At 40.2% G+C, this 12021-nt stretch overlaps 1 protein-coding gene across 1 annotated transcript; it reads right to left on the bottom strand.

Moving 5' to 3' along the window:
* Positions 1 to 3525: 3525 nt before the first annotated feature.
* Positions 3526 to 11806, bottom strand: LOC123709686. The gene is made up of 2 exons (XM_045661181.1): positions 6196 to 11806; positions 3526 to 6098 (listed from the first exon to the last, which is right to left on the bottom strand). The coding sequence occupies exons 1-2, from the start codon at positions 11191 to 11193 to the stop codon at positions 6072 to 6074; spliced, it is 5025 nt and encodes a 1674-aa protein (XP_045517137.1). The 5' UTR covers positions 11194 to 11806; the 3' UTR covers positions 3526 to 6071.
* Positions 11807 to 12021: the final 215 nt, after the last annotated feature.

The raw sequence follows: 12021 nt of genomic DNA on the forward strand, positions 1-12021 counted from the left end.
AATTGGCCGGGGTCATTGGTGATGGCGAAGCTTATCTCCGGTTTTTCCGCGGGATGGGGTTCTTCTATTGCAGGTACGGCTCGCTCAATCCGGTCTCCTTCGCGTAAGAACGGAGACGACCCCCTCCTGGCCTCAAACATTGCGGCGGCTTCTTCCACCCTGAGGTCGAGGGGCAGTATCCCCGCCAATAGCGTCGCGGAATTTAGCGATGCCGTCCTATATGTCTTTGCAATTTTTTGTGCAAATGCCCTCTGCACCGTCTCCAGCTTTTTCCTTGTGCACAGTTTCTTAACTGTCGGTGCCCAGGCTGCCGACGCGTATGTAATTATCGGCTCTATGACGGCTTGGTATACCTGGTGTACCATGTCTCCCGTCATTCCCCATTCCAGCTTCGCCATTCTTGCTACTTTTTTATGTATATCTGCCGCTTTCCTCGTGACATTTTGCACGTGCTTGTTAAACGTTAGCCCTTCGTCTATAGTCAATCCCAATAGTTTAATTTCCTTCTCTATGACAATATCCTGTCCATTCATTCTAATTTTTGGGGTATCGAACTTCAACCTTCGCGTCAGGACCATTGCTTTGGTTTTTTGTGGCGCGAAGTTGAGCTTATTCTCGATACCCCACTTCCTCACATACTCGAGGGCAACGTTTGCTCGGTTCTCGATGGAGTGCGTGTCCGTTCCGCTGAACATCAGCACCACATCGTCTGCGAAAGCCTGTGCGTATGTCCCATCTTCTTCTAATTCGACCAGTAGTGGGTCGAGCAAGATGTTCCAGAAAGTGGGGCCGCTAATCGAGCCTTGGATGCATCCCTTTTCCGGTTGCCTCACATGCTCTCTGTTTGCGTAGCGGACCACCACTCTCCTGCCTTTGAAGTAGTCTTCCACTACCAGCCTTAGTTGCTTGGGACAGTCTTTCTTCGCCAGTTGGTACTTGATCGCTGGCCACCAAGCGTTGTCGAAAGCCCCCTCGATATCCAGCGACACCATCAACACTATTTCTTTGTTTTTTATGTGGCTCCTCGCTTTGGTCAAGATATCGAAGAGGGCATCTTCCGTGCTTTTTCCCGGCATAAAGCCATACTGCCTCCTGCTCATCCTGGGGAGTAGGCTGTGTCTAATTCGGTTAGGTTAGGTTAGGTTAGGTTAGGTTAGGTTAGGTTAGGTTAGGTTAGGTTAGGTTAGGTTAGGTTAGGTTAGGTTAGGTTAGGTTAGGTTAGGTTAGGTTAGGTTAGGTTAGGTTAGGTTAGGTTAGGTTAGGTTAGGTTAGGTTAGGTTAGGTTAGGTTAGGTTAGGTTAGGTTAGGTTAGGTTAGGTTAGGTTAGGTTAGGTTAGGTTAGGTTAGGTTAGGTTAGGTTAGGTTAGGTTAGGTTAGGTTAGGTTAGGTTAGGTTAGGTTAGGTTAGGTTAGGTTAGGTTAGGTTAGGTTAGGTTAGGTTAGGTTAGGTTAGGTTAGGTTAGGTTAGGTTAGGTTAGGTTAGGTTAGGTTAGGTTAGGTTAGGTTAGGTTAGGTTAGGTTAGGTTAGGTTAGGTTAGGTTAGGTTAGGTTAGGTTAGGTTAGGTTAGGTTAGGTTAGGTTAGGTTAGGTTAGGTTAGGTTAGGTTAGGTTAGGTTAGGTTAGGTTAGGTTAGGTTAGGTTAGGTTAGGTTAGGTTAGGTTAGGTTAGGTTAGGTTAGGTTAGGTTAGGTTAGGTTAGGTTAGGTTAGGTTAGGTTAGGTTAGGTTAGGTTAGGTTAGGTTAGGTTAGGTTAGGTTAGGTTAGGTTAGGTTAGGTTAGGTTAGGTTAGGTTAGGTTAGGTTAGGTTAGGTTAGGTTAGGTTAGGTTAGGTTAGGTTAGGTTAGGTTAGGTTAGGTTAGGTTAGGTTAGGTTAGGTTAGGTTAGGTTAGGTTAGGTTAGGTTAGGTTAGGTTAGGTTAGGTTAGGTTAGGTTAGGTTAGGTTAGGTTAGGTTAGGTTAGGTTAGGTTAGGTTAGGTTAGGTTAGGTTAGGTTAGGTTAGGTTAGGTTAGGTTAGGTTAGGTTAGGTTAGGTTAGGTTAGGTTAGGTTAGGTTAGGTTAGGTTAGGTTAGGTTAGGTTAGGTTAGGTTAGGTTAGGTTAGGTTAGGTTAGGTTAGGTTAGGTTAGGTTAGGTTAGGTTAGGTTAGGTTAGGTTAGGTTAGGTTAGGTTAGGTTAGGTTAGGTTAGGTTAGGTTAGGTTAGGTTAGGTTAGGTTAGGTTAGGTTAGGTTAGGTTAGGTTAGGTTAGGTTAGGTTAGGTTAGGTTAGGTTAGGTTAGGTTAGGTTAGGTTAGGTTAGGTTAGGTTAGGTTAGGTTAGGTTAGGTTAGGTTAGGTTAGGTTAGGTTAGGTTAGGTTAGGTTAGGTTAGGTTAGGTTAGGTTAGGTTAGGTTAGGTTAGGTTAGGTTAGGTTAGGTTAGGTTAGGTTAGGTTAGGTTAGGTTAGGTTAGGTTAGGTTAGGTTAGGTTAGGTTAGGTTAGGTTAGGTTAGGTTAGGTTAGGTTAGGTTAGGTTAGGTTAGGTTAGGTTAGGTTAGGTTAGGTTAGGTTAGGTTAGGTTAGGTTAGGTTAGGTTAGGTTAGGTTAGGTTAGGTTAGGTTAGGTTAGGTTAGGTTAGGTTAGGTTAGGTTAGGTTAGGTTAGGTTAGGTTAGGTTAGGTTAGGTTAGGTTAGGTTAGGTTAGGTTAGGTTAGGTTAGGTTAGGTTAGGTTAGGTTAGGTTAGGTTAGGTTAGGTTAGGTTAGGTTAGGTTAGGTTAGGTTAGGTTAGGTTAGGTTAGGTTAGGTTAGGTTAGGTTAGGTTAGGTTAGGTTAGGTTAGGTTAGGTTAGGTTAGGTTAGGTTAGGTTAGGTTAGGTTAGGTTAGGTTAGGTTAGGTTAGGTTAGGTTAGGTTAGGTTAGGTTAGGTTAGGTTAGGTTAGGTTAGGTTAGGTTAGGTTAGGTTAGGTTAGGTTAGGTTAGGTTAGGTTAGGTTAGGTTAGGTTAGGTTAGGTTAGGTTAGGTTAGGTTAGGTTAGGTTAGGTTAGGTTAGGTTAGGTTAGGTTAGGTTAGGTTAGGTTAGGTTAGGTTAGGTTTTTTTTTTTTTTTTTTTTTTTTTTTTTTTTTTTTTTTTTTTTTTTTTCCTACTCAGCCTACTCCCCGGGCGAAGTTTATCCCCGGGCCGTGGAATGTCTAGCTAGATTAAAAACACGTAGTAATTTATTTTTATTTCCAAAAACTATTTTAGTTACATTACATACGTTACAAAATGTACGGTTCCTGGGTCAACGGGATGCTTCAAATAATAGAGATTTATTGATTTACTCTATATTTACCACTCGCGTGTTACAATAGAATATGAGCGAAATAATGACGTGCTAATTGCTATATACCGAATGAATACAATTTAACAGTCAAAGAGAGTGCCTACGTCTGGCTATGCTCTCGGGGTGTAACTCCGACGATTTGGGAAATCGTCACGCTTATAAGTGATCGAAATGTACATCCATGGCACGTACAAACATAGGAATTTGTCAAGCTTGTAAACGAGCAAGAATGTACGAACCTTGGCACGTACATAGGGATCATCACGCTTATAATTCTAAGATAGCCTGAGTGAGCAAAATGTACAGCTTTGGCTCGTACATACTCCCCCAGGCAAAAAGTGCAAGATGAATATGTAGTGCTTTACAAGATGAATCCATTACGTGCTTAATAGTCTCTAGGAGGTACTTAAAGTCTCTAAACTTATGCTAACACTTCCTACACCAATCCACGGCACTATCACTAACACTAAGACCTATCGGAGTCCGGTCCCGGGTGGGTTCTGTAGAGCCCATTGCGAGACTGGCTGCCACTGCTGCTGCCAATGCCGCTATCGACGTCTCCTGCTGCCCATCAATTGTTTTCTGTATTGGAATTGTTGCTTGGCCAGATGGTATCTGCTGGACAGGTGCTACCGTACCTGCTCGACGAAACCTCCGCAACAATAGAATCGCTCCTACCACGACGAAGATGCCCAAAATAGAGTATAAGGCAATATACTGATGTACGTCGTGAAATGTCACACTACTAATTATGGGAGCCTCCTTTCGCATATCTTCCAGATCCGTGCCTATTTTATCAAGACTATTAATTGTGTAGTTGTTTTTTGAATTTTCAATAACATCCGAGGATAAGGACACATTTATCATATTATTAATTGAATCCATATAAGGCGAATAAACCATTGGTCCAGTCTTGAGCACATTCTGATACTCGTTATGAGCATAAATGACACCTTTCTTGTTGCGTAACATGCAACCATGACCTATGCTTATTAATCCAGTCGTATTTAATTGTTCTGCAGAAATTTGATCGCCACACATAATATGTAATGGACACCGATCACAACAAAAGTATAAATATGTATTCTTTTTATTCAGGTCAATCCACTCGTTATCGCATGGCATTTTCTCAACCTGACATTGCTTTTTCATTCCTGTCTTACATAAGCTATCTTCTGGTTTCATATTATAAAACAGTTTAGGTAGGTTACAATAATAAATATCGGAATAATAATCACAACTTGATAGCAATTCATTTTCTGACATCTGTATGTATGAATTTTTTTCTTTGTTTATTGCGACGAGATCTGAAATAGGGACAATTTTGACCATCGTAAGTGCGTCACTCTTATAAGGAACAGAAATCACATTATAGATTTCAAAATCATCTCGGCTGACAAGCGGAACCGAGATTTCCAATATTAATTGCTCATAAAGCATCCTTGCCTTAACTCTTAAAAATTTATATATATTGCCAAATTGTTTTTGACTATTATTAATTGGCAAAGAAAGATCTGTTGAAATATGATTGGATATTATATTTAATTCCCTGCGTAATTGTTCCGACGAAATAAGGTGAAAATTAAATCGACCATGGTAAATATCGGTGATGGTGTCAATCAGATACTCCTGCATATTCCTTAAATTAGCAAGTACGTTTGTTGCTGAAATGCTGTCAAGAGTAAACTGAGTAATGCGCTCTAGTCTATTGATTTCAGTGACTTGAGTAGTAATTGCCTTCTTAACTTCATTTGCGTGTCGATTTATTAATTTTCGTAAATTATAATTTTCTTCCTCTGACCGCTTCATGAGATTGTACTCCGCTTCCAGAACTGATGTCTGATTTTTCCACAGGTTTGCCAAATGCTGCTCATTCTCTTTAACTAAAGAGATATCCTTTTGATATTGTTCAGCGAATGATTCGTCCAATACTCCGAATAAGGAGTGTGCCGCGTATCCGACACCGTTGATAAGGCCGCGCCGACGCCGCTTCGAGCGCGTGCCCGGGTGCTGCGTAAGCAACACCTGATCGTAGTATTTGAGTTCCTCGAAGCTATGACGTAATTGATTCATAGTAATTTCGCAATGTGTTTTTTCATCGAGGGCAGAACACATGCCTTGTAAAGTTTTATAATATTGTTCGAATGCCTTTTCACCTTCCCAATAGGGTTTCATGTCATAGTAGACAACGATTCTCCATTTTTCCTGAATTAATTGCATATTACTTATTTTGTCTAAGTATAACCCCTTATTATTGTTGAATGTACTTATATTATAATTTTCCGGATGCGTAGCTGATACGTATGTTAAAAAAAATATAAACGAAAGCATTATCGCTAAAACGTTACCGAGACCCTTTCGTAGTATGGGCCGTGGTTTTGCAGATATGTTTGATTCGTTTTCGGCTGCTTCTTTACTGCTGTTCTGCACTGGCAAGGGACTTAATTTGACAATTGGCCGTTTGATTACTCCGTTCTTTGTCTTTAGCGAAACTACTCTGACGATATTATCAGTGCCTGGATGTAATTCTACAACTCTGCCCATAGCCCATTTTCCGGGAGGAATATTCGCGTCGTGAATAGCGACCAAGTCTTGTAATTTTAAGTTTTCTCGTGGTTTTTGCCATTTACTTCGAGATGTCAATGTAGGCAAGTATTCCGATTGCCACCTCTTCCATATGTCTTGGAAAGTTTTCTCCACTAAGTACCATCTCGTTCTTAAGTCATTTTCGGTGGGCAATAATGAAAGTGTAGGGCCCCCAGTTAAGAAATGAGCTGGTGTTAGAAAATTAATATCCTCCGGATCTTCTGAAATTGGACATAGAGGCCTAGTATTTAAACAGGTTTCTAACTGCGCTACGAGTGTCGAAAGTTCTTCATATGTGAATTTTTGATCCCCGATTACCTTCTTTGTATGAGCCTTTAAGCTTTTAACAGCTGCTTCCCATAATCCGCCAGCAGAGGGCCATGCAGGTGCATTGAAATGCCAGTTTATTTCCATATCCGTAATTGTGGTGGCAAATTGTTCTTCTGCGAATACTCGTTTTAATTCGTCATACCCGGAGTCAAGTACACGATTGGCACCAATAAAATTTGTGCCATTATCACTATAAATATGTTCCGGAGTCCCTCTTCGGGCCGCCATTCTTTTCAATGCTGCTAGAAAGGCCGAGGTGGTTAAATCAGATACTACTTCTAAATGCACTGCCTTTGTAGCCATGCATATAAATACGGCTATGTAACCTTTTGTGCACTTGATTCCTCGTCCTTTGCTACTTTTTATTAGGATATATCCCGTGAAGTCAACTCCAGTATGCTTAAAGGGTCGCGCCGGATTACACCGAGCTTCGGGCAAGTCGCCCATTATTTGATATTGCATCCGAGGGTTGTTTTTAACACATGTTACACATAATCTCAATTGCCTCTTTACTGCTCTATTACCGCCCAAAATCCAGTACTTCTGTCTGATAAGTGATAATGTTAGGCGAGGGCCGCCATGAAAGGTAAGCTTATGCGCTTGGTCTATTATTAAGTCAGTCAGCCTACCAGTATGTGAAATTATAATGGGATGTTGCATGTCTTTACTAATGAAGGCATTTCGCAACCTTCCCCCCACACGAAGAAGGCCATCCTGTCCAAGATATGGATTCAATGCAATTAGTGTACTTTTATTAATGCTCTCCTTTCTTCTCAACTTTTCTATCTCATAGAAGAAGTCGTCTTCTTGTACGTTGCGAATTATCTTCCGTTTCGCTTCCTTGACTTCAGCTAATGTAAGGTATCGTTCCCTTTTATCCTTATTTCTTGGTAAAAGCCGTAATATCCAAGCAACTATCCTGATTGCCCGTGAGAAACTACTGCAGTTTTGTATTATTCCCTTTACTGTGTTATCTGTACCTTGTACTATATTAACTAAATATTGATTTTTTTCTTCTTCCTTCGTAAAATATGACTGAGTTTCCTTGTCATTCCTATATAAAGGAAGCCATGATGGACCATTCCACCATAAAGAGTGCATTTCAAGTTGTTTGACGGAAATACCACGACTGGCGCAGTCTGCGGGGTTTTCCTCTGATTTAACATAGCGCCACGTGTTTGACGGCATATCTTGAACAATTTGCTTGACTCTGTTGCTTACAAATGGCTTCCATTTCTCAGGCTGTCCCTGTATCCACCCCAAGGTTACCATGGAATCCGTCCAACCGTAACATTTAATTTTATTATACCCTAAACATGCTTTAACTTTATTAAACAGCTTTGTTAATAAAACCGCTCCACATAATTCACCTCTCGGAATAGAGATTTTTCCTTTAACGGGTACCAATTTTGTTTTGGCTGCCACCAATGAAACCTTGTTGTTTATTCGACAGTAAATAACTGCGGCATATGCTTTATTTGATGCATCACAAAATCCATGTAGCTCTAATGTGCTGTCCGGACTAGTTTGCAACCACCTCGGGATCCTTATTTTAGAAATACTTAGTTCTATTTCTTCTTTAAATTGCTTCCATTTTTTCAAAATAGAAGTAGGGATTTGATCATCCCACTTAATGTTTTGCTTCCATACTTCTTGAAAAATTATTTTCATAGCTGTAATTGCAGGAGCTAACCAACCCAGTGGGTCAAACAGCTTCGATATATCTGATAGAAGCGCTCTTTTGGTCGTCTTATTCGAGAAATCAAATGACGATTGAAACATAAAGCAGTCTTCTTTCGGGTTCCAGTATACCCCTAATGTTTTTGAAATAAGATCTCCTTTAAACGTAAATATTTGCTGGTTTTGATCTCGGTTAATTTTTTCCGAAATCTCTTTCAGTATTCTTGGTTCATTGGAAGCCCATTTTCTTAAAGTAAAACCCCCTGACTGCAACAAATCCTGTAACTCCGTTACCATGCTGCATCCTTCTTCTATAGAATGGGCCCCATATATTAAGTCATCTGTATAAAATGCCTGCTCTGTGATTTCCGCTGCCCGTGGAAACCGAGGTCTTTCATCCATAGCTAGCTGTTTTAAAGTCATCATGGCTAAAAAGGGCGCCGCTTTTGTGCCATACGTTACGGTTGTCAATTCATATTCCTGTAACGGTCGACCTTGTGAATTTCGCCAAATAATTCTTTGCATTTTCCGATCGCACTCAAAAATGTCAATATTTCTAAACATTTTCTCCACGTCTGCGGTGTATACATATCGGAATCTTCTCCACTTTAATATAAGGGATTGTAAGTCTTGTTGTAGGTTGGGACCTGTATACATTACGTCGTTTAAACTAAGTCCCGTTGATGTCTTTGCTGATCCATTGAATACAACACGCAGCTTTGTAGTTTCCGAATGTTCCCGGGTAACACAATGATGAGGTAAGTAATACCCAATCTCCGGACCCTTGTTTTCTATGAAAGACATGTGCCCTAAGTCTTTATACTCATTTATAAAATCCTTATATTGCCTTGCAGTTTTTGGCTGTTTCGCTAATTTCCGTTCCAGGCTGTGAAATTGTGCTACCGCCATTGGTTTGGACAGACCTAAACTTTCCTTAAAATTATCTTTTAGCGGAAGTCGAACCTTGTACTTTCCATTTGCTTGGCGCAGTGTTGTTTTCTTATACAACTCAAGACAATATTGGTCTTCAGAGGACACGACGGATGGGGACTCTTCAATGTCTTCTATTTCCCAAAATTTCTGTAAATCTTCAGTGTTATTTAGTATTATGTTGCATTGATATGACTTAAGTTTTCCACATAAGATCCATCCAAATCGTGTCTGTTGTGCTATTGGTTGTGAAAGATTTTCCCCTCTTAATATTCCACTCATCATAATTTGGGCGTAGACATCGGCCCCAAATAATATGTCTACTTGACTACTTCTGTTAAATTCGGGATCTGCCAATTCGATGTCTTTGATATATGGCCATGACGGCATATTAAAGGAGTTATTTGGCAATTTGTGTACTAAATTATTCATGATAAAAACTCTTGTTTTTAATGTATAGTTAGTATGGATAGAAGTACAGGTCAGTGTAACCTGACCCTTGATTCGTTGTGTGTTTTCCCCCACTCCTGAGATAACACCATTGCAGCCTTCCCTCTTTAGTTTCAACAACTGTGCTGCCTTTTCGCTAATTATTGATATTTGAGACCCCTGGTCAATAAGTGCGCGCATGAGGTAAGGCTTTCCATTAACCCCTAACACTTTAATTTTTGCGGTAGCTAAGAGGACTTCTGAAAAATCCTTAGATGCCGTATGTACCCTTTTTGAATGCTCCCTCGTATAATTACTATTTTGATATTGAAGCCTGTTTGTAGACGGGCGATTAGGTGAATTCGAACTATTTAATGCATTATGTAACCTTGTATTATGCTTCTGATAACAAACTCTGCATCTGATTTGTGAAACACAATCCTTGACCTCGTGGTCACATAAACAATTAGTACATATCTGTAATGCTAAAACTGTATCAAGCCTTTCTCTATGATTCATAGCTATAAAAGATTTACAATTAAACGTGACATGATTAGCTGTTTTGCATATTTTACAGTACGTGTTTTTAACAATATTGTCATGGCCTCGATTACTCACTTGCGATGACACGAATTTATTGTTGATCGGCTTATTATTAGACCGATATTGATGTTTTGTAACAAGACTCTGCTGAGGTTTGTTGCTTGTTGTTTCCAAGGCAGTAAATGTTTTTTCCAGGAAATCAATTAAATCTTTAAGCACTGGTAACTCTTTTGGATGCTTTAGTGATGCAATATATGCTTGATAGGTGTCGTAATCTAGTTTTTGAGACAGAATATGAACTATAATGGTATCCCAATGCTCTACACAAATCCCCAAATTTTTGAGCCCATTCAAGCATTCCAAAGTGACATCGTGAAGTCTTTTAATTTGCCCCAGGTTGTCCTTTTCAATCTTTGGAAGCTGCATAAAACTATTTAGATACGATGTTAAAATATGTTTTTTGTTGTCATATCTATTTGTGATAATTTTCCAACATGCGTCATAATTCTCGTTGCTAACTTGCAATTGATTTATAAGCCTCTCTGGTTCCTCTCTTAATTTTGATTTTAAATATTGCATTTTTTCTGCGTTAGAGAGGGTTGAATTTTTGTGGATAACTTGTTCAAATAAGTCCCGGAATGATACCCATTTTTCAAAACTGCCGTTAAATATAGGTATTTCTATACGGGGAGTTAATTTTTCATTTGGAGTGATAGAGTGCAATTTGTTATTTATCTCCTTCCTTTTGCGCCTATATATGGCTCCCTGTTCGTAATATTTTTCTTGATATTCGGGGAAAGTTCCCGCGAGCTCGGCGTCTATTTCTATGTGATTATTATAAATCGCGTCCCAACGCGACCTCATTTCCTCTAATTCTGCCACGAGTTCCCATTTTTCCGTAATGGCGTCTATATCACATTCAATTGAACGGTGATCGGAGGACCTAAAAAATGCCTCCTGCTTGCAGAGCAGATCCTTAATCCTTTGGGAATACCCCTTCTGCTTGATAGTATTAATACCAAACCCTTGTTGTTGCTGGGCCGATTCTTGTCTTTCAGACGTTCCTTGCTCCTCGAACTCGCTAACGCTAGTGCTGGCCTTAGGCTTTTCCATTCTTAGTAAAATGTCCTGGTAGGCCTGACTCAATGTTTCCTTTATTGAGTGGTATGATCCCTGGCTTTGTTCATATTCCATTTCCTGAAAGTACTTATGATCCTGGCTATATTCTATAAGCATACGGTCATGGTTGCATTGAAATTTGTTCCATAATTCCTCCAAATGCAACAGTCGACTTTGAAAGTAGTCGGGATTTCTTTTTCTATCTGCTCCGTCCTTTTTGTAGTTATTTGTTAATTTCTGAATATCCCCCCATACTCTTAGTTGGTCTTGGTATAATTTATCCATAATGATTTATTGTATCCAATAAGATGCCCCAGTCAACAATAAATGTTGTTTAAAAGTGCTGTATAACGTGCCCCTATTCGAAAGGGATTGCAGTTATTATGCTATAAATCTAATATTTATCAAATTTTATGCGCTCAAACAATTGGAAAGGACTTACTGTACCGACCGCTGTCGCTTGCCTCTCTATGTTGCGCTTGACGTCCGTCGCCTTGTTCTCGGTTGAAAGGACGCCGATATATTGATCCGTCTGGATTCTTGAAAAAGTTGGGAGAGGGCTTACTGCAGTTTACCTCTCTCCGTTGAAGATTGACGTCCGTCGCCTTGTTCTAGGTTGAAAGGACGCCGATATATTTGGACTAGTCTGGATCCTTGAAAACGTTGCTCTCCTCTTTTCTATTGATGCGGATGATGGTATTTGATTTGCTTGATGACCCAACGAACCAGCAGTGGGATGTTTTTCCACGGCGCCGATCTTCAGGAAAACGGAGTAAAACGCGAACGCGATCAACTGAACGCGAAAGACCCGCTATTCCCGGATAGCTCGAAGGACCAAAATGTACGGTTCCTGGGTCAACGGGATGCTTCAAATAATAGAGATTTATTGATTTACTCTATATTTACCACTCGCGTGTTACAATAGAATATGAGCGAAATAATGACGTGCTAATTGCTATATACCGAATGAATACAATTTAACAGTCAAAGAGAGTGCCTACGTCTGGCTATGCTCTCGGGGTGTAACTCCGACGATTTGGGAAATCGTCACGCTTATAAGTGATCGAAATGTACATCCATGGCACGTACAAACATAGGAATTTGTCAAGCTTG

Source organism: Pieris brassicae, chromosome 5 (genome assembly GCF_905147105.1).
Source record: "Pieris brassicae chromosome 5, ilPieBrab1.1, whole genome shotgun sequence".
NCBI lineage: Eukaryota > Metazoa > Arthropoda > Insecta > Lepidoptera > Pieridae > Pieris > Pieris brassicae.